Raw genomic sequence first — 25,182 nt, 5'->3', positions numbered from 1 at the left:
AAGGCCACTTGATTTAACTCCCCAATACTTGCCCATCCAGATTTTACATTACCGTTTATACTGGACACAGACGCAAGTGACCAAGCAATTGGAGCTGTATTGTCGCAGAATGTTGGTGGCAAAGAATCTGTCATTGCCTGTGCTAGTAGGACGTTAACCAAATGTGAACGTAGGTACTGTGTTACCCGGAAAGAGCTTTTGGCGGTGGTCCATTTTGTAAAATATTTCAAGCACTACTTATATGGAAAAGAGTTTTTGATTCGCAGTGACCACGGTTCACTCAGGTGGTTGTTTAAGTTTAAAAACCCTGAGGGCCAGCTAGCCAGATGGTTAGAAACCCTGAGTGCCTATAAGTTTCAAATACAACATAGGCCAGGCACGCAGCATAGAAATGCAGATGCGTTAAGCCGTATACCATGTAGACAATGTGGGTTTGACCCTGTGTTGGAAAGCCAGGGGCCGGAAAGAGATGCACAAGACAAACACAAGGTGGATTCAGTGACCTCTGTCAATGTGAACAAATTAGGAACTGAGAAAGACGACCAGTGTCTCAAGATAAAAGATGTACAAAATGATGATCATGACTTAAGACAAGTAAAAGGTTGGCTGGATAGCAAACAGAGACCTGCATATGATGACATTAGTGGGCTTGGGTATGTAATAAGGTCTCTTTGGTCACAATGGGATAGTCTTGTTATAGATGATGGTATCTTATATCGAAAGTTTGATCTTGGTACCGGTAAATCCTCCCAGCTACAGGCAGTTGTGCCGTGTAGTGAACGCCGAACAGTGTTACAGTATTGTCATGATGTTGAAACGGCAGGACATTTGGGGGTAACTAAGACTTTGGCACGCGTTCGACAGAAATACTACTGGCCAGGTCTGCAGGCTGACACAAGAACTTATATTGCTGGTTGTGAAAAATGTGCCAAAAGGAAAGGTCCGCAGATGAAGAAGAGGGCGCCTATGAAATTGGTCAAGAGTGGCATAACAATGGACAGGATTGCAACTGACATCCTTGGGGAACTTCCAATGACAGAAAAGGGCAACCGGTATATTTTGGTGGTTTCTGACTACTTCACCAAGTGGACAGAAAGTTTCCCTATGCCCAACATGGAAGCTGCAACAGTAGCCAGGATAATTGTTGAAGAAGTTGTTGCCAGATTTGGCGTCCCCTCTAGTATCCACTCTGACCAAGGACGCCAATACGAGAGTGAACTCTTCACTGAGATATGTCGTGTCTTGCATATAAAGAAAACACGCACCACGCCCTACCACCCTCAGAGTGACGGGATGGTAGAACGTTTTAATAAGACTCTGGTCACGATGTTAAGTGCCTATGTCAACGAGCATCACTCAGACTGGGACAACTACTTGCCCTATGTTATGATGGCGTATAGAGCATCAGTTCACGAAACCACAGGGTTTACTCCAAATTATATGATGCTTGGCAGAGAGGTCTCGATCCCACTCGATCTAATGTATGAAATGCCGCAGTCTGTCAAGTTCATTCCACATAACAAGTGGGCTTGGCAATTGAAAGAGACACTGGAAGAAGCTCATCGGTTTGTTCGAGAGAACATAAATACAGCCATGTTGAGACAAAAGCGATATCATGATCAGAAGCTCTCATGGCAAGTGTTTAAGCCAGGAGATGACGTATATGTCTACTTTCCTCTGCGGAAAGTGGGACGTTCACCAAAGTTCACGAGTTACTGGCAAGGCCCTTACAAAATTATCAGCAAGTTAACAGATCTAACCTACAAGGTTAACTGTGGACTTCGGGGCAAACCCCAAGTTGTACATGTTGACAGGTTAAGACTAAAGCACAAACAGGTCTTAAGGGGCGAATTAGTGAACAGTAAGGAGGTCCAGGTTGACGCAGACCCCTCTGATAAATTGGTATTAAATGATGATATTTTGGGTAGTGAGGAAGCTGAGATACAACAAGTTGACAATGACATTGTGTTAAGTGAAACTGACACTTGTACAAGCAGTACAAGAATTAGAAGACAGCCTAAATGGTTGAGTGATTTTGTTCAGTGGTAAACAGTGTGTAACACAATTTCTTTCTCTTTGTAGGGAAATGGCGAAAACCAAAACAACTGGTGGTGAGCCACTGAAGAAGTGTCCATTTTGTACGTTCAAGACGGGACTTCATTCGGAGTGGAAGGACCACATGGCGGAATGTTATGAGAAAAGATACTTTTGTAAAAAAAAAAATGCGACTATTCAACAGACAAGAAAGTGAACTACTTGCGACACCTGAAGAGGAACCACGCAGAGCAACCTGATGGGAACCAGAGCAGTGCCCAGCAAACTGGTAGATGCTCAGACAGTTGTGGGACAAGTTCATCTAAAGAACCCAATGAACCAGAATCATCGGACGAAGAGGAGTGGTTGTCACAGGAACCTGACATAGCCATTGAAGAGGAGCCAGAAAGTACTGAAAGCAAAAACGCCGATGAATGTTCATCTGCTCAACGCCCTCAGGATCAAGACGATCGACTGGTAGTGGATACAACCACAAGAAAACGAACACAGCCACTGCCTGTTTATACTCCCAGCAGGACAAAGACCCCAAGGCTTGAGAATGTGATAGGTGATGTTGCAGTTCCAGTTCAGACTGTAGATAAGGGTGTTCACACCGACCCTGTGTTGTACACTAAATCAATTAAGACGACAACTATTGTAAAGGAACATGGTCGCAAGATTGTGACAGTGAAAAGAGAGAAGATGTTGTGACTGTAAATACTCTTTTTCATGGTGTTGATTTGTTTGAGCATGTAGTTGTAGTGTAACTTAGATCATGCAGGACGCATGTTCTTAAGGGGAGGGAAGTGAAACAGACAGTGAATTATCTCCCTTTGACTGTATAATCAAAAATAATTGTAAATATTGTAATTAATGTGTCTGTTGATTAAAAAGAGTTAACAAGAATTAATATCATAAAAGAATAAAACAAACAAAAATAGTTATGCATATGTAGATAGTCAGGTAGACTTTTTAAACCCCCTAATTAGATTGTGGTATGTAGAGTCTTGTAGCCTGTTAATATGTGAATGCTGGAACACATATATAGTGAGCAGCCACTTGGATCCAGGGTTCGTTCGTTGTCTAATTGATAGAAGTAGACGATAGTTATTGACAGTATCACATTGGTGCTCTGGTGAGTAAGTGATTCATAGCTATAGTTGAAACGTATCTCATTTCCAGTGTTAGAATCATTAGCACTGTGGGTTTTTGATATGCAACTGGCATAATACGGCAAGTGGCTATATATCAAGTGGCATTGCAACTGGCTGATGCAAGTGGCATTGCAACTGGCTGATGCAAGTGGCAATTGGCAAGTGTCATATGCAACTGGCCCATGCAAGTGGCTATAGACAGTTGGCATATGCAAGTGGTTAGGCCAGTGACTTACAAGACAAGTTGTTTAAATTAAAGACCAGTTGAATAACCAGGGGTTCAGGACACCAGACAGGTGTATAGAATATATGTATATTTTGTAAATTGTTTAACTTGTTGTATTTCGTTAAGCACCAGACAGGTGTCAATAATATATGTATATATTGCAACTAGTTGTACTCCAGATAGGGCTTATCATTGTTCAATAAAACTCGGGTGAACCGGGCACGAGCCTAGACACACGGTAGACGCCCGGCACGTTACATCCAGGGATCCGTGTTTGCACATCTCTCTATTTTCAATTTTGTATTGTTTGTGTAGTGGTTATGAGATTGATTAGTATTCGCTGTCTTCACCTTTCACCTAGTTTTGGTTTTCCTGGGGGGAGGGGGTATATTGTCTAGGCGTCCCTCTCGAGAATTTCTCACTCATATAGTATAGAGATATTACCATTGCCGACGAAGGGCAGCGAAATTTGGGCATATGCTCGGAGCTTATGGCATTTGAAAAGGGAGGGATCTTTGCTGTGAAAGGGGCCTCATTTTTTGCGTTCTTATCCGAATGACCGCTTCATTTAGTCACCTCTTGCGCCAAGCAAGGGCTACTAGGGATCTATTCTATCTAGGATCCTCACGGACTGGGGTGTGTGCTGAAATGATATGCGACTGATTTCGGAAATGTAAATATAGAGCTAATTAGAAATGATCGGATACCATATATCCGGGATTGAAGTGTTCCTGTCGTTTTAATGGCACTCAAAGTTTGTTTTAAAATTCAACAATTTGAATCCACACGCCAGCTATTTCTTTTATTCGTGAATAAAATTACATTGCTTATTGAAATCATTGTCTTACCAGAGGGCTCGTCACTCAAGCTTTCACTTTCATATTATTCATTCTCTGTAAATGCGATACTTACCTGTGTACAGGTAAACAATAGGTAAATTAACTGTGTAGTTTTGAAGTGTGAGTGAAGCTTTCATCACGCGCCCTCTAGTGAGGAAATGACACGAAATACGTTACATGTTTTTGTATTATTACTCTTTTTTTCTGTTGTAGATTTAGTTGAGTGGAACAATGAACCTCCGGATATCTATGTACATTTACACGTGTAGGATTAAACTTCTGTTGTACTCGCGTATGCGAGCTTATCCTGTATTGCGTGTTTGAGTTTTATTTCATAAATAGTTTAGAAATATACTGTCCGCTCAATATCTTGAGAACCCTTTGCTTGACAGACATTAAACCTGGTACACTGGTACATCTTGATGAGAAGATGATCCCTATTGATTTTGAGGCTATATGGTCAAAGGTTAAGTGTCAAACTGGACATAGGAATATACTGTCAGCTCAATTTCTTGAGAATCCTTTAATTGACAGACATCAAACTTGGTACACTGTTACATTTTCAGAATAAGATGACCCCAATTGAATTTGAGGTCACATGGTCAAGGGTCAAACTGGACACAGTAATATACTGACCACTTAATATCTTGAGAACCCTTTGCTTGACAGACATCAAACTTAGTACATTGGTAAATCTTCAGGAGAAGATGACCCGTATTGATTTTGAGGTCACGTGGTTAAAGGTCAATGGTTGAACTGGACATAGTAATATATTGACTCCTATATTTTCAGAATTATTTGCTTTATTGACACCAAACTTGGTACAGTGTTACAGCAACAGGAGTAGATAACTCCTATTGATTTTTAGGTCGCATGGTCAATCCACTTTTGACATAGGAATATATTGTCTGCTCAATATTTGGAATTGATGATACTACTACCAATTATATGAGGTGTGTGTATAACTATTTTCAATTTTGCACCATGGGGGCATATGTGTTTTACAAATATCTCTTGTTTAGAATTTTCTTCAAGTGTAGACGAAAACCATGGTTAATCCCTAGGTAGATTTGTTTCTTCCCCCCCCCCCCAATGAAATAGGTTGGGGCCACAATAGGGACTAAAAGTTTTACGTGAGAATTATAGAGATGCACCGTTAAAAACAACAGACGGTCCATGATTAGTCGTGCTATATAAATATCTACAGGTGCTAAAAGTCAGGACCCGGGGAAGTTAAGTCAGGACCCGGGGTAGTTAAAAGTCGAGACGTGGGGTAGTTAAAAGTTAGGACTCGGGGTAGTTAAAAGTTAGGACTCTGGACAATTAAGAGTCAGGACCCAGGGTAGTTAAAAGTCAGGACCCAGGGTAGTTAAAAGTTAGGACCCGGGGTAATTAAAAATAAGGACCCGGGATAGTTAAAAGTCAGGACCATGGGTGTAAGGTGAGACGGTCAGAGACCACAATAAGAGGTAAGAGTTTTTCATGGGAATATTTAGAAAACTTCTCCTATCAAGCAGCCTATGACGCAATAGTGTCATTGCTTTAGCCGCTGAAAAGCTACAGCGCTTTCGAGTTGAAATTTTTTTTAAAAACGAATTCGCTCACAATTTGTTTCCATTATTATACATTATGTCACCTCACCCTGGGAAGTTCTCATAAAAGATGACACATTTTGACCATTGAATTGGGAGCAGAAACAACTGAAAAATTACGAAGAATATTGGGTAAAATATTTCCAAAAGGTTAACATTCTTAATTTTAAATCTATAGTTAGATTTTCGTTCGAATTAAATGAAATAGTGGGTTGTCCTTAGGAAATAGCAGAGAGGGGTCATTTGAGGGGTACTCTACATCGTCTTGATGGCTGACTTCCTTTTAAAACATGGATGAAAATATGAATATCAGCAATATTTGCCTATTCATTTAAAAAAAATCATTGCATAGCTCAGTAGATTTGCACGTCGACTGCTGAACTGTAGATTGCGGGTTCGAGTCCCGCAGGGTTCATAAATTTTTCTCAGTTTGGTATCAACTAAAACTGCATTGTTTGACTAAATAAAGTAGATTTCAAAGATTTTAATTTCAAAATATTGTACATATCCTCCACTTTTCACCCACATCAAATTTCTCTGGTGCAGCAAAATTCCTTAATTATAGGCACATTGGAATATCGGGAAATAATCGTTGTCGAAATGTAGGGGATACCCTCATCCCCTGATTCTACATGCCTGCTCTTAGGCAGATCCGTTCTGATACAATAGGGTATATAACAATGAACGGTGTGTAACAACGAGACGGCATGTAACAATGACACGGTATGTAACGATGACACAGTATGTAACAATGACACAGTATGTAACAATGACACGGTATGTAACAACGACACGGTATTTAACAACGACACGGTGTGTAACAATGACACGGTATGTAACAATGACACAGTATGTAAAAATGACACGGTATGTAACAACGACATGGTATTGTAATGATTCCGGATATTTGAGGTACGACCAAGCGGAGTTCTCAATTAGTCACTGTTTATATCACGTGATCTCATTTGTGTATAAATACCAAGACTCGCAGTAAGAAGACCCAGCCAAGTTGAGAGGACGAGATTATGTGTACTAATAAAGTATTCATAGTAAACAATTCCTCGCCTGTTCTTACAGTTAGAGAGTGAATTTGGAGTCTGGCCTGCCACGAAGAGGTTGACCTCCAGTAAAGAGGCTACCATAATTCGTTTTTGGTGTCGTCCGCATTGGCTGAACAGACCGTCGTCCAGGCCGCTGTACTCATTGTCCGTCCTGAATAAGGCATCCTACAATGAGTGTAGTGGTTGAAGGGCTACCACATATACTGTCCGTCCTGAATAAGGCGTCCTACAGTATATGGGGTAATCCGAGGGCGACTGGGCTCTAGATCTGCATTTTGTTAAGTTAGCACTACCAGTTTATCGTTGCTTGCCTCTGATTGATATAATGATTCTCTGTTTGATGATAATTAACCTAGATAAGGTTAGGACATATTTGTATATTTTGGCAGTCCACTAAAATCATACCAATTAGTTTAAATTAGTTATTGTTGAATACCCCAAACCCTGGAATTGACCAGGTACGATCCCAGAACTGAATGTAAATACGTTACAGTATGTAACAATGAAACGGTAAGTAACAACGACACGGTGTGTAACAATGACACGGTATGTAACAATGACACAGTATGTAAAAATGACACGGTATGTAACAATGACACGGTATGTAACAATGACACGGTATGTAACAATGACACGGTAAGTAACAACGACACGGTTTGTATCAATGACACATTATGTAACAACGACACACCGCCGCGGTGGCCGAGAGGTTTAGAGCGTTCGCTCCGCATGCGGTAGGCCGGGCTTCGAATCCCGGCCGCGACAGACCCAAGTCGTTAAAATGGGTAGTGATAGTTCCATAGTCGAACGCTCGGCATCAGGTGTGAATGTCACGGGTCCTCGGAGATGACCTTAAAAGCGGATATCCCGTGTCACAGTAGGTGTGACACGCTAAAGAACCCTCACTGCTCAATGGCCGTAAGTGCCGAGCATAGGCCTAAAATTGAAGCCCTTCACCGGTCTTGGTGAAGTCTCTATATGAGTGAAAAATTATCGAGCGAGACATTAAGCAAGATACAATCAATCAATGTAACAGCGACACAATATATAACAAGGACACGATATGTAACAACGAGACGGTATGTAACAATGACATGTATGTAACAATGACATGGTATGTAACTACGACACGGTATGTAAGATTGAGACATTATATAAGAGCGAGACGATATGTAGCAACGATACGGTATGTAACAGTGACACAATATGTAACAACGAGACGGTATATGACAACGACATGGTTCATGTATGTAACAACGACAGGGTATGTAACAAGGACAATGTATGTAACAACGACACGGTATGTAACAATGATACTGTATGTAACAATGCCATGATATGTAACAACATGATATGTAACAACAACATGGTATATAACAATGACACGGTATGTAACAATAACACGGTATGTAACAACAACACGGTATGTAACAACGACACGGTATGAAACAATGACACGGTATGTAACAATGACACGGTATGTAACAATGACACGGTATGTAAAAACGACACGGTATTTAACAACGACACGGTATGAAACAACAACAGGTATTTAACAACGACACGGTATGTAACAACGACACGGTATGAAACAATGACACGGTATGAAACAATGACACGGTATGTAACAACGACACGGTATGTAACAATGACACGGTATGTAACAACAACAGGTATTTAACAACGACACGGTATGTAACAACGACACGGTATGAAACAATGACACGGTATGAAACAATGACACGGTATGTAACAACGACACGGTATGTAACAACGACACGGTATGTAACAATGACACGGTATGTAACAACAACAGTATTTAACAAAGACACGGTATGTAACAATGACACGGTATGAAACAACGAGACGGTATACACAACGACACGGTATGTAACAACAACAGGTATTTAACAAAGACACGGTATGTAACAACGACACGGTATGCAACAACGAGGTGAATGGCTATGCAACACTTTTTATTTTTTGGCATAGTGTGCTCATTTGTATCTACGCTTTGTTACAAACCGAGCGTGGACTGCACCTTTTATGTAAAAATTAATTTTAAAAACACACATGCATACCTACTCACAAACACAATGAATAAAATAAATCTACAAAACTGGTGTCGGTCAGAATCACCCGAAAAAAGGGTGCAGTCCCCGCTCAGTATGTAACAATCTGTTACAAAGCGTAGCACAAATGACCGTTAACAAATTTTGAGGGCTATCTTTTTCGGGTGAACACAGTTTTGTAGATTCCTTTTCATCAATGTGTTTGTGAGTATGTTTGTCTTTCGTGTAACTCCACACTCAACATCTTCAGGACGATACCTAAACCATAGAAACACTTAGATACCTCTTGGATGCGGAGGTTTTGTGGTTTGTGCTTACATAACATTAGTGTAGAGCAAAATTCGCATCTCATCTATTGCAAAATGATACTCAGTCTCTCTCTCTCTCTCTCTCTCTCTCTCTCTCTCTCTCTCTTAATATGCATCTTGTTAAATTGACTTGATTTAATATAGATATCAGTTCAGTGTCGATTATTAATTAATTGGATTTAATTTATTGCATAATTAATAGAAGCAAAATTACAAACCATCTTAATATTTCTATTATACTAACTCAAATAGCGAATTTCGTTTGTGAGTGCGCACAATACGCTGTACTTAATGCTGTTGGTGTAGTGAGGGTACATACATCGGTTGCGTAAAAAAAAAATGTATTGGGCTTCCTCGCAGCAGAGAATGAAAATCGGAGACAGACTGTTCTCATTACAGACATTCTCTCACCTTGCATACTCTCATTCTGTTGACCTATAATTCACAACACGAGTTTTATACATTCCATCGTGGAAATACCACGGTGGAAAATCCACCCTGTTCCATGGTGTGTGTTATTTGCCAATACACATAGCTGCCGGTGGCTTTGCTGTGGCTATGGGCGCCTAGGAGGTGTGAAAATGTGCGGCAGGCAAAATAATCATGATAAATGTGGAATTCAAAAAATAAGAAATGACACCCCCTTCATATCTTTATTGTTTTTCGGCATTTGGAAACAAAATTTACAACAACAAAAACCCACTATTTATTATGTTTTTGAGAAAACTTGGTCTCAGAAATTGTCCATTCATCCTATTTTCATTATAATATTCTTAAAAACACTGCATAATGATAATGCAGACAATTTCTGTTTAGAATGTGAGTTAGTATACTCAGTAAATGAAAAGCGCACTACATGCATGTAATAGGGATATTCAATAATTTACCGCTGCTCTCTCTCTCTCTCTCTCTCTCTCTCTCTCTCTCTCTCTGTAATAATATACATCTTGCTAAATTGACTTGATTTAATATAAATACCAGTTCAGTGTCGATTATTGACAAATTGGATTTAATTTATTGCATAATTAATAGAAGCAAAATTGCAAACCATCGAAATATTTCTATTTTACTAGATCATGAGTTAATTACAGTTGACCGACACTTATATTCAATGTACTTTGATAGGGAGTGTCTGAATAAAACAATGATCTATGTATAAGTATCCTCCATACATATCCCTTCCATCTTTGCCACAATAAAACTTAGTTACGGTTAGTTAGTTCGGGATTTAAAATTAACAGATGTTTTTGACTTCTTTCGAAAAGTGTGAAATGCATTGGGTCGGCGCGATATCTGAGCTAGTCTAAGATCATGGGTATCTCAAATCTAGGACGTTAGAATGGGTAAAGATTGCTGCTTGGCGAAATCCTCGTTATTTAGAAGTGAGAATCTTCGCTGCTACGGCCGTGAGGGCTACGCATTGGAGTGAATTTGTGGTACTTGACCTGCAGCTGGTGTTGTCATCTCTATACTAATTTAGTCAGGTTTCAGGTAGTGTTTAGACTTTAGTCTTAACAGAACACACAGGTAGACAAACTCTAATCTAAACAGAACACACAGTAGGCAGACTGTAGTCTAACCAGGACACACAGGTAGAGAGACTGTACTCTAAACAGAACACACAGGTAGACAGACTGTAGTCTAAACAGAACACACAGTAGACAAACTCTAGTCTAAACAGAACACACAGGTAGAGAGACTGTAGTCCAAACAGAATACACAGGTAGACAAACTCTGGTCCAAACAGGACGCACAGGTAGACAAACTCTAGTCTAAACAGGAAACACGGGTAGACAGACTGTAGTCTAAACAGAATACACAGGTAGACAGATTGTAGTCTAAACTGAACACACAGTAGGCAGACTGTAGTCTAAACAGAACGCACCAGTAAACAAACTTTAGTCTAAGCAGAACACACGGGTAGACAGACTGTAGTCTAAACAGAACACAGAGATAGGCAGACTGTAGTCTAAACAGAACAAACAGGTAGACAGACTCTATTCTAAACAAAATACACAGGTAGACAAACTGTAGTCTAAACAGAACACACAGACAGACTGTAGTCTAAACATAACACACAAGTAGACAAACTCTAGTCTAAACAGAACACACATTTAGACAAACTCTAGTCTAAACAGAACACACATTTAGACCGACTCTAGTCTAAACAGAACACATAGTAGGCAGACTACAGTCTAAACAGAACACACAGGTAGACAGACTCTAGTCTAAACAGAACACACAGTAGACAGACTGTAGTCTAAACAGAACACATAGTAGGCAGACTACAGTCTAAACAGAACACACAGGTAGACAGACTCTAGTCTAAACAGAACACACAGTAGGCAGACTGTAGTCTAAACAGAACACACAGTAGACCGACTCTAGTCTAAACAGAACACACAGGTAAACAGACTGTAGTCTAAACAGAACATACAGTAGGCAGACTGTAGTCTAAACAGAACACACAGGTAGACAAACTCTAGTCTAAACAGAACACACAGTAGGCAGACTGTAGTCTAAACAGAACACACAGGTAGACAGACTGTAGTCTAAACAGAACACACAGGTAGACAGATTGTTGTCTAAACAGAACACACAGTAGGCAGACTATAGTATAAACATAACACACAGGTCGAAAGACTGTAGTCTAAACAGGACACACAGGTAGACAGACTGTAGTCTAAACAGAACACACAGGTAGACAGACTGTAGTCTAAACAGAACACACAATAGGCAGACTGTAGTCTAAACAAAACACACAGGTCGAATGACTGTAGTCTAAACAGAACACACAGTAGGCAGACTGTAGTCTAAACAAAACACACAGGCAGACAGACTGTAGTCTAAACAGGACACACAGGTAGACAAACTCTAGTCTAAACAAAACAAAGAGGTAGACAGACTGTAGTCTAAACAGGACACACAGGTAGACAAACTCTAGTCTAAACAGAACACACAGGTAGACAGACTGTAGTCTAAACAGAATACACAGGTAGACAGATTGTAGTCTAAACTGAACACACAGTAGGCAGACTGTAGTCTAAACAGAACGCACCAGTAAACAAACTCTAGTCTAAGCAGAACACACGGGTAGACAGACTGTAGTCTAAACAGAACACACGGGTGGACAAACTCTAGTCTAAACAGAACACACAGGTCGACAGACTGTAGTCTAAACAGAACACACAGGTCGACAGACTGTAGTCTAAACAGAACACACAGGTAGACAGACTGTAGTCCAAACAGAACACACAGGTAAACAGACTGTAGTCTAAACAGAACACACAGGTAGACAGACTGTAGTCTAAACAGAACACACCGGTAGACAAACTCTAATCTAAACAGAACACACCGGTAGACAGACTGCAGTGCAAACAGAACACACAGTAGACAGACTGTAGTCTAAACAGAACACACAGTAGGTAAACTGCAGTCTAAACAGAACACACATTTAGACAAACTCTAGTCTAAACAGAATACACATTTATACAAACTCTAGTCTAAACAGAATACACAGGTACACAGACTGTAGTCTAAACAGTACATACAGTAGGCAGACTGTAGTCTAAACAGAACACACAGTAGGCAGACTGCAGTCTAAACAGAATACACAGGTAGACAAATTGTTGTCTAAACAGAACACACAGTAGGCAGAATATAGTATAAACAGAACACACATGTAGACAGACTGTAGACTAAACAGGACACACAGGTAGACAGACTGTAGTCTAAACAGAACACACAGGTAGACAGACTGTAGTCTAAACAGAACACACAATAGGCAGACTGTTGTCTAAACAAAACACACAGGTCGAAAGACTGTAGTCTAAACAGAACACACAGTAGGCAGACTGTAGTCTAAACAGAACACACAGGTAGACAGACTGTAGTCTAAACAGAACACACCGGTAGACAGACTGCAGTCCAAACAGAACACGCAGTAGGCAGACTGTAGTCTAAACAGAACACACAGGTAGACAACCTCTAGTCTAAACAGAACACACAGTAGGCAGACTGCAGTCTAAACAGACCACACATTTAGAAAAACTCTAGTCTAAACAGAACACACATTTAGACCGACTCTAGTCTAAACAGAACACATAGTAGGCAGACTACAGTCTAAACAGAACACACAGGTAGACAGACTCTAGTTTAAACAGAACACACAGTAGGCAGACTGTAGTCTAAACAGAACACACAGTAGACCGACTCTAGTCTAAACAGAACACACAGGTAAACAGACTGTAGTCTAAACAGAACATACAGTAGGCAGACTGTAGTCTAAACAGAACACACAGGTAGACAAACTCTAGTCTAAACAGAACACACAGTAGGCAGACTGTAGTCTAAACAGAACACACAGGTAGACAGACTGTAGTCTAAACAGAACACACAGGTAGACAGATTGTTGTCTAAACAGAACACACAGTAGGCAGACTATAGTATAAACATAACACACAGGTCGAAAGACTGTAGTCTAAACAGGACACACAGGTAGACAGACTGTAGTCTAAACAGAACACACAGGTAGACAGACTGTAGTCTAAACAGAACACACAATAGGCAGACTGTAGTCTAAACAAAACACACAGGTCGAATGACTGTAGTCTAAACAGAACACACAGTAGGCAAACTGTAGTCTAAACAAAACACACAGGCAGACAGACTGTAGTCTAAACAGGACACACAGGTAGACAAACTCTAGTCTAAACAAAACAAAGAGGTAGACAGACTGTAGTCTAAACAGAATACACAGGTAGACAGATTGTAGTCTAAACTGAACACACAGTAGGCAGACTGTAGTCTAAACAGAACGCACTAGTAAACAAACTCTAGTGTAAGCAGAACACACGGGTAGACAGACTGTAGTCTAAACAGAACACACAGGTAGACAGACTGTAGTCTAAACAGAACACACAGGTAGACATACTGTAGTCTAAACAGAACACACAATAGGCAGACTGTAGTCTAAACAAAACACACAGGTCGAAAGACTGTAGTCTAAACAGAACACACAGTAGGCAGACTGTAGTCTAAACAAAACACACAGGCAGACAGACTGTAGTCTAAACAGGACACACAGGTAGACAAACTCTAGTCTAAACAGAACACACAGGTAGACAGACTGTAGTCTAAACAGAATACACAGGTAGACAGATTGTAGTCTAAACTGAACACACAGTAGGCAGACTGTAGTCTAAACAGAACGCACCAGTAAACAAACTTTAGTCTAAGCAGAACACACGGGTAGACAGACTGTAGTCTAAACAGAACACAGAGATAGGCAGACTGTACTCTAAACAGAACACACAGGTAGACAGACTGTAGTCTAAACAGAACACACCGGTAGACAAACTCTAATCTAAACAGAACACACCGGTAGACAGACTGCAGTGCAAACAGAACACACAGTAGACAGACTGTAGTCTAAACAGAACACACAGTAGGTAAACTGCAGTCTAAACAGAACACACATTTAGACCGACTCTAGTCTAAACAGAACACATAGTAGGCAGACTACAGTCTAAACAGAACACACAGGTAGACAAACTGTAGTCTAAACAGTACATACAGTAGGCAGACTGTAGTCTAAACAGAACACACAGTAGGCAGACTGCAGTCTAAACAGAATACACAGGTAGACAAATTGTTGTCTAAACAGAACACACAGTAGGCAGAATATAGTATAAACAGAACACACATGTAGACAGACTGTAGTCTAAACAGGACACACAGGTAGACAGACTGTAGTCTAAACAGAACACACAATAGGCAGACTGTTGTCTAAACAAAACACACAGGTCGAAAGACTGTAGTCTAAACAAAACACACAGTAGGCAGACTGTAGTCTAAACAGAACACACAGGTAGACAGACTGTAGTCTAAACAGAACACACCGGTAGACAGACTGCAGTCCAAACAGAACACGCAGTAGGCAGACTGTAGTCTAAACAGAACACACAGGTAGACAACCTCTAGTCTAAACAGAACACACAGTAGGCAGACTGCAGTCTAAACAGAACACACATTTAGAAAAACTCTAGTCTAAACAGAACACACATTTAGACCGACTCTAGTCTAAACAGAACACATAGTAGGCATACTACAGTCTAAACAGAACACACAGGTAGACAGACTCTAGTTTAAACAGAACACACAGTAGGCAGACTGTAGTCTAAACAGAACACACAGTAGACCGACTCTAGTCTAAACAGAACACACAGGTAAACAGACTGTAGTCTAAACAGAACATACAGTAGGCAGACTGTAGTCTAAACAGAACACACAGGTAGACAAACTCTAGTCTAAACAGAACACACAGTAGGCAGACTGTAGTCTAAACAGAACACACAGGTAGACAGACTGTAGTCTAAACAGAACACACAGGTAGACAGATTGTTGTCTAAACAGAACACACAGTAGGCAGACTATAGTATAAACATAACACACAGGTCGAAAGACTGTAGTCTAAACAGGACACACAGGTAGACAGACTGTAGTCTAAACAGAACACACAGGTAGACAGACTGTAGTCTAAACAGAACACACAATAGGCAGACTGTAGTCTAAACAAAACACACAGGTCGAATGACTGTAGTCTAAACAGAACACACAGTAGGCAAACTGTAGTCTAAACAAAACACACAGGCAGACAGACTGTAGTCTAAACAGGACACACAGGTAGACAAACTCTAGTCTAAACAAAACAAAGAGGTAGACAGACTGTAGTCTAAACAGAATACACAGGTAGACAGATTGTAGTCTAAACTGAACACACAGTAGGCAGACTGTAGTCTAAACAGAACGCACTAGTAAACAAACTCTAGTGTAAGCAGAACACACGGGTAGACAGACTGTAGTCTAAACAGAACACACAGGTAGACAGACTGTAGTCTAAACAGAATACACAGGTAGACAGATTGTAGTCTAAACTGAACACACAGTAGGAGACTGTAGTCTAAACAGAACGCACCAGTAAACAAACTCTAGTGTAAGCAGAACACACGGGTAGACAGACTGTAGTCTAAACAGAACACACAGGTAGACAAACTGTAGTCTAAACAGAACACACAGACAGACTGTAGTCTAAATATAACACACAAGTAGACAAACTCTAGTCTAAACAGAACACACAGGTAGACTGACTCTAGTCTAAACAGAACACACGGGTGGACAAACTCTAGTCGAAACAGAACACACAGGTCGACAGACTCTAGTCTAAACAGAACACACAGGTCGACAGACTGTAGTCTAAACAGAACACACAGGTAGACAGACTGTAGTCTAAACAGAACACACAGGTAGACAGACTGTAGTCTAAACAGAACACACAGGTAGACAGACTCTAGTCTAAACAGAACTCACGGTAGACAGACTGTAGTCTAAACAGAACATACAGTAGGCAGATTGTAGTCTAAACAGAACACACAAGTAGACAGACTGTAGTCTAAACAGAACTCACAGGTAGACAAACTCTAGTCTAAACAGAACACACAAGTAGACAGACTGTAGTCTAAACAGAACACACAGGTAGATAGACTGTAGTCTAAACAGGACACACAGGTAGACAGACTGTAGTCCAAACAGAACTTACAGGTAGACAGACTGTAGTCTAAACAGAACACACAGGTACACAGACTCTAGTCTAAACAGAACACACGGTATATAGACTGTAGTCTAAACAGAACATACAGTAGGCAGACTGTAGTCTAAATAGAACACACATTTAGACAGACTCTAGTCTAAACAGAACTCACAGGTAGACAAACTCTAGTCTAAACAGAACACACAGGTAGACAGACTCTAGTCTAAACAGAACTCACAGGTAGACAAACTCTAGTCTAAACAGAATACACAGTAGGCAGACTACAGTGTAAACAGAACACACATTTAGACAAGCTCTAGTCTAAACAGAACACACAGGTAGACAGACTGTAGTCTAAACAGAACACACCGGTAGACAAACTCTAATCTAAACAGAACACACCGGTAGACAGACTGCAGTGCAAACAGAACACACAGTAGACAGACTGTAGTATAAACAGAACACACAGTAGGTAAATTGCAGTCTAAACAGAACACACATTTAGACAAACTCTAGTCTAAACAGAATACACATTTAGACAAACTCTAGTCTAAACAGAATACACAGGTAGACAGACTGTAGTCTAAACAGAACACACAGTAGGCAGACTGCAGTCTAAACAGAACACACAGGTAGACAAATTGTTGTCTAAACAGAACACACAATAGGCAGAATATAGTATAAACAGAACACGCATGTAGACAGACTGTAGTCTAAACAGGACACACAGGTAGACAGACTGTTGTCTAAACAAAACACACAGGTCGAAAGACTGTAGTCTAAACAGAACACACAGTAGGCAGACTGTAGTCTAAACAGAACACACCGGTAAACAGACTGTAGTCTAAACAGAATACACCGGTAGACAGACTGCAGTCCAAACAGAACACGTAGTAGGCAGACTGTTGTCTAAACAGAACACACAGGTAGACAACCTCTAGTCTAAACAGAACACACAGTAGGCAGACTGCAGTCTAAACAGAACACACATTTAGACAAACTCTAGTCTAAACAGAACACACATTTAGACCGACTCTAGTCTAAACAGAACACATAGTAGGCAGACTACAGTCTAAACAGAACACACAGGTAGACAGACTCTAGTCTAAACAGAACACACAGTAGACAGACTGTAGTCTAAACAGAACACACAGTAGGCAGACTACAGTCTAAACAGAACACACAGGTAGACAGACTCTAGTCTAAACAAAATACACAGGTAGACAGACTGTAGTCCAAACAGAACACACAGGTAGACAGACTGTAGTGTAAACAGAACACACAAGTAGACAGACTGTAGTCTAAACAGAACACACAGGTAGATAGACTGTAGTCTAAACAGGACACACAGGTAGACAGACTGTAGTCCAAACAGAACTTACAGGTAGACAGACTGTAGTATAAACAGAACACACAGGTACACAGACTCTAGTCTAAACAGAACACACGGTAGATAGACTGTAGTCTAAACAGAACATACAGTAGGCAGACTGTAGTCTAAATAGAACACACATTTAGACAGACTCTAGTCTAAACAGAACTCACAGGTAGACAAACTCTAGTCTAAACAGAACACACAAGTAGACAGACTCTAGTCTAAACAGAACTCACAGGTAGACAAACTCTAGTCTAAACAGAATACACAGTAGGCAGACCACAGTCTAAACAGAACACACATTTAGACAAACTCTAGTCTAAACAGAACACACATTTAGACAGACTCTAGTCTAAACAGAACACACAGGTAGACAGACTGTAGTCTAAACAGAACACACCGGTAGACAAACTCTAATCTAAACAGAACACACCGGTAGACAGACTGCAGTGCAAACAGAACACACAGTAGACAGACTGTAGTCTAAACAGAACACACAGTAGGTAAATTGCAGTCTAAACATAACACACATTTAGACAAACTCTAGTCTAAACAGAATACACATTTAAACAGACTCTAGTCTAAACAGAATACACAGGTAGACAGACTGTAGTCTAAACAGAACATACAGTAGGCAGATTGTAGTCTAAACAGAACACACAGTAGGCAGACTGCAGTCTAAACAGAACACACAGGTAGACAAATTGTTGTCTAAACAGAACACACAATAGGCAGAATATAGTATAAACAGAACACACATGTAGACAGACTGTAGTCTAAACAGGACACACTGGTAGACAGACTGTTGTCTAAACAAAACACACAGGTCGAAAGACTGTAGTCTAAACAGAACACACAGTAGGCAGACTGTAGTCTAAACAGAACACACAGGTAAACAGACTGTAGTCTAAACAGAATACACCGGTAGACAGACTGCAGTCCAAACAGAACACGTAGTAGGCAGACTGTTGTCTAAACAGAACACACAGGTAGACAACCTCTAGTCTAAACAGAACACACAGTAGGCAGACTGCAGTCTAAACAGAACACACATTTAGACAAACTCTAGTCTAAACAGAACACACATTTAGACCGACTCTAGTCTAAACAGAACACATAGTAGGCAGACTACAGTCTAAACAGAACACACAGGTAGACAGACTCTAGTCTAAACAGAACACACAGTAGACAGACTGTAGTCTAAACAGAACACATAGTAGGCAGACTACAGTCTAAACAGAACACACAGGTAGACAGACTCTAGTCTAAACAAAATACACAGGTAGACAGACTCTAGTCTAAACAGAACACATAGTAGGCAGACTGCAGTCTAAACAGAACACACAGGTAGACAGACTGTAGTCTAAACAGAACACACAGTAGGCAGACTGTAGTCTAAACAGAACACACAGTGGACAGACTGTAGTATAAACAGAACACACAGTAGACAGACTGTAGTCTAAACAGAACACACAGTAAACAGACTGTAGTCTAAACAGAACACACAGTAGACAGACTGTAGTCTAAACAGAACACACAGAAGGCAGACTGTAGTCTAAACAGAACACACAGGTAGACAAGAATTATTACATAATTCATATCGAAGAATTTTTAGTACCACCCCCCCCCCCCCAATAAAAGAAAATCCAAGCGTGATTATTCCATTGATCTTATTGTCAATATCTTTATGGTCTTTCGTGATCAGGTCTTCCAACAATCTGTTGCACTTCTCATGGGAATGAATTATGTTCCTTTCTTACCTCACATGTTGCTATATTCATATGAAGCAGAATTTATTCAAAAACTTCTACGTGAGCAGAAAATATCTCTTGCTGTGCCCTTTAATTCGACATTTAAATATATCGACGACGTTTTGTCTATTAAAAATAATAACTTTCATTCAGATGTCGATTCGATATATCCCTGTGATCTTGAAATAAGACACCACAGAGTCGTCCACTTCTGCTTCATACTTAGGTATTTTATTGAAAGTAGACATTAACAGCAAACTGACACCTCAACTGTATGACAAAGGGGATTATTTCAGTTTCTCCATCGTTAACTTCCCATATTTATGTAGCAATATTCCATTATCACCTGCATATGATGTTTACATCTCTCAATCGATTCGATACGCAAGGGTTTGTTCTGCGTATGGTCAGTTTTTCAATCGAGTCAAGCTACTGACAAAGTTGATGGTACTGGGGTTTCAACAGTCTCGATTAAAGTCAGCATTTCGCAAATTCTATAGTCGTTATAACGATCTAGTTCGTCAATACAACCTATGATTGGGTCAAATGCCGTCCTACATGTTTCATACCGATTGTTGGGCCGTTCTTAGCACACTGATTTTGAATACGGATAACTCCGTTTACCTGATCAGGATGTAGGGCTCACTGCGGATGTGACCGGTTGACAGGGGATGCTTACTCCTCCTAGGCACCTGATCCCACCTCTGGTATGTCCAGGGGACCGTGTTTGTCCAACACACTATTTTGTATTGCTTATAGAAGTTATGTGGTTGACCACTTTTCGTTATCTTCACCTTTCAGCAATTCTTTTCCTTTTTAAGGAAAAAAAGGTCAAATTTTTAGACATTTCCTATATTTTATAACTTCCATCTTATACATTCGTTTAAAATCACATACTGATGTGATAGTGGAGAGGTAACCCCCCTCGCTTCTCACCGCTGCAACCCGAGTTCGATCACCGTGATCTACAGTGGTAGTATGTGATAGGGTGTAAAGGACACGTGGCTTTCCTCTCACATAATGCTGACATCTGTGTATTGAAAGGACCTCATCGGAAATAACATTTCGAGCTTTCGTGGGTAATCTTTGGTATGTATATTGTATGTATCCTTGTTATGTAAAGTTCTTATCTCATTTTGAATATATTTAAATCATATTATCCAGAAACTATTCTTTTGATATGAACAAAAAAGGTGAACTCCATCAAAGGAAAATGAAAGAAATTGAAACAAAACCGGGAGAACCAGCGCATGGAGAGCGGGGTGTACGTCAATATCATGCGAGGGATGTCCAAGATATTGGTACACCATATACTTGTTCTGGGCTTCCGAACTTATCTGAATTACTTTAGATTGTTGATTACATACTAAGAAGTGAAATGAAATAACTCGTCAAGATTATTTGTTTTGATCAGCATTGAAAAATAGCTTAAAACTATATTACAAGTGGATTCAAATTTAGAGTCACATTTGTAGATTTTAGTCCGTTACATTTCCATTGGTTTTGCATTATGTAACACACACATTGTTTTTCACTGTTTATTCTCCATGCATATATCGTAAGGTAATATGACAATGTTCCTACAAATAAATAAATACATTAGTTTTGTGAACGCTAAAAATATGCAATTGCAGAAATCATAAAAACATCTCGATATACTTCACTTTATCACAGACGCACAAGAAGTTCTCGACCTCAACTATTAATATACAAACATATATCCTATATAAGAATTCATATGTAGCATACAATACCAAACTTCCACCATTGAACAGGTCTTTGCTGTACTGTGTCTCGTGCAAAAATACCACCGAAACAGCAGGTTCTATTGTTACAGACAAATGCCCAATCGCTGACCATCTTCACAGTGTGAAAAATATTAGAGCAAATTATTTTATCCCACAAAGAAATGTTTATACCAAACTCTACATATATAATAACTAATGGGATAACCCTTTTAAAATTGACTTAGAATATTGATAGGTTACAATCATTAACCATACACACAGAATACTCTATTATGCTTTGCCTAAAAGCAATTACGCATGGCATAATGGATAAGACCGTCGCCCACCAAAGTAAACACCACCCAGATCCAGTTCAAATCGTACTCGTGACACTAATTTTCTTTCGTTTTCTCCCTTACTCGGATCTAGAGGGACGAGAGGAAGGGGTGATTTAGAAAAAACACAGGTCATTTTGTTTTTGTTTGTTTATTAAGCACGCCATTTTTTCATTATTTTGGGGTCTTCACACTTCCACAGAGGAATCATATAGCTGACAATATATACATTTCGATCGCACCTCTATTTTGAAAAAGGATGAGGTGAAACAGATATTAGAGGAGGTCCCCTTTTCCGTGGTCAATATAAGTAACTATACTGTAGAAAAGTGACAGTGTTTATACATAGACGCCACAGACAATGGTTTCTGAAATAGTCAATATAAGTAACTATACTGTAGAAAAGTGACAGTGTTTATACATAGACGCCACAGACAATGGTTTCTGAAATAGTCAATATAAGTAACTATACTGTAGAAAAGTGACAGTGTTTATACATAGACGCTACAGACAACGGTTTCTGAAATAGTCAATATAAGTAACTATACTGTAGAAAAGTGACAGTGTTTATACATAGACGCTACAGACAACGGTTTCTGAAATAGTCAATATAAGTAACTATACTGTAGAAAAGTGACAGTGTTTATACATAGACGCCACAGACAATGGTTTCTGAAATAGTCAATATAAGTAACTATACTGTAGAAAAGTGACAGTGTTTATACATAGACGCCACAGACAATGGTTTCTGAAATAGTCAATATAAGTAACTATACTGTAGAAAAGTGACAGTGTTTATACATAGACGCCACAGACAATGGTTTCTGAAATAGTTGCAATAGTTCTCTTTGTGTTTTGTGGCGAGGAATGTCGAAATATCAATTAATTTTAAAACCCCACCACCAGCACTTTCCGTCTGTGTAGAAAAAAAAATAAAGAAAGAAAACCATACTAGTGCGTTTCACTCTGCATGTAATGTAAACAATAAAAATATATATCGTCGACTGCCCTATTTCGGTGACTGACCAGAATCGGTGATCTTTTGTTTACGTGTGCGCGTTGTTCTTTCCGGGTGTAGATTGCGTCATCAATTTTGCCGTAGTGTTTGCAAATATATAGAGTACGTCTTCATTCCCCCCCCCCCCCCAAAATGAACTACTAGAAGGAGAGTATGCAAAAATTCAACACGAGCACCCCAAAAATAAACCCATTTACTTATTACTTTTTCAAGCAAACCGTCAAATTAATATAAAGTATACCAAAAGTCTAGAATTCTACACTATGTTAATTTATTCATTGATGATTAGTTGCACATTCCTCCTGTATATACGTTTTAACAGTTATAAACTTTTGGCAAACCTATATTAACAATGGTCACCGAAATAGGTGACGTCACTGTTTTAGGACCACAAAGTGACATGTTTTTTTGTTACGAAATTATATCAATTAACGTGCATGTACCAATAAATTCGGAATTTTGGGGATGAAAGTAAAGGAATTTAATTACTTTAAAGGTAGGTGTGTAATTTATTTGTTCAATCCAAGTGATTAATGAGAAAATCACGGTTTATCACGAAGGTCACCGAAACTGGTTAGTCGACGATAATCGTTTGTTTAGAAAATTAGATTCAGAAACTTCAACTTATTTCTGAAATTGATATCAACATGTTTGTCTACAATTTATCAAAATTTAGTGTATTGGTAAATAAATTACATATACATGTATACCGTATGTACCGAATACATTCTATGTAAAGTACATGACGTTGAAGGTGTGATTATGTTACTAAAACAGCGGACAATACAGCCGAATCACGTGATATCGTGTTTTGTATAGAGCGAGCTACTCCGGGAGGTCATCTTGTTCAAACAGGTTTCCATAATGGAGAGGCTTCTAGTAAAAACATTACCAATCGGGTTTTTTTCTTTTAAAATATCAGCGATAAGGGCTACGTTTATCGCCATACGAAATTCAAAAGTTTTTGATAATATAAAACCATAGCCTAAATGATTTAGCTGTACCTACTATCGTCCATATATTTCCAGATCTGTAAAAAGTATGGACAGGACCAAATTCTGATGAGAAAACACAAACATTTTTAACTGGATAGGGTTCAGCAATAGATGTGTGATATATTTGCACCAATGGGATCGGTATTGAACCAGTAAATACTTAGTTGTATCATCCTGCGCAGTTGTACTCAAAAGATCAGGAGTTAACTTCCTTAAACTCAAGAGTTATATACCGTTATATACCGTTTGTGGCGAATTCAGACGTCAAACTTTAATTTCATAAAAGTGCAAATGCTGATTAGTTGAATTATGTAAATTTTAACATGAAGCAAGAAAATTTATTTTAATAAATACATTGGGGGCCATTTTATTTCATCCCTCTTCAGATCTGGTTCTGTACAGGGGTAAAACATTCTTGCATGATACAGAATAGAATGGATGAGTAACAGAGGCGGATCAAGGTGTGGTGGTTAGGGGGAGCAACTTTATGTGGAGGGGGTCTTGGGGGCCTTAAGACCCCTAGTTGGTCCAGGGGAAACCATGGTGAAGGCCCAGGCTCTTGGATTTGACATATTTTATAAGGCTTGGAATCTGTTTCCTATATAGTCATTCTTACTATTTTCTGTCATTTTTACCAAGGCAAAATTAATAGAATGATGCAAATGTTAAGGGTATTTTGGAAGCTCTCCCTATTAAGGTTATTCAATAAATCGAAGGATTTTGTCATTTATTTGTCCAAGAGTTGAAGAAATTGTTCCTTCTTTTATGTTTACAATTTTCTAAAAAGAGACCACGAATTACCTTAGCTTTTTTTTTTTTTTAATTAAAAAAAAAATTATCTTAACTTTGAAAATTTTAGGGGAGAGGGGCGGTGGCGCCGGTTTCCCCTTGAATCCGCCAGTGAGTAGATAGTAGGGGAATTTCACGATTAAAATGTATGCTGACATTTTGAATTTCTTTTTAGCGGTGTTTAGCTATTAGACAAATTACAATGGGGGATCTAGAAGGGTACAACTCAACCCCTTTGTTTTGGGTGTATAACACGGAACAGAAAATGGAAAATATTCGAAGTAATCATGAGCAAGTCAACATTTTGTAAAATCAAAA

The 25,182-nt window shown here is 39.4% G+C and overlaps 1 protein-coding gene across 1 annotated transcript; it reads left to right on the top strand.

Moving 5' to 3' along the window:
- Positions 1–2,086: 2,086 nt before the first annotated feature.
- On the top strand, positions 2,087–2,745 carry LOC130054494 (RE1-silencing transcription factor-like). The gene is given in 2 exon segments (XM_056164458.1): positions 2,087–2,215; positions 2,218–2,745. Coding segments are annotated over 2 exon segments (657 nt in total).
- The last annotated feature ends 22,437 nt before the right edge of the window (positions 2,746–25,182 follow it).

Source organism: Ostrea edulis, chromosome 5 (assembly GCF_947568905.1).
Source record: "Ostrea edulis chromosome 5, xbOstEdul1.1, whole genome shotgun sequence".
Lineage (NCBI taxonomy): Eukaryota > Metazoa > Mollusca > Bivalvia > Ostreida > Ostreidae > Ostrea > Ostrea edulis.
The sequence above is the reverse complement of the archived record's forward strand: the minus strand, read 5'-3'. Positions and strand labels throughout refer to the sequence as shown.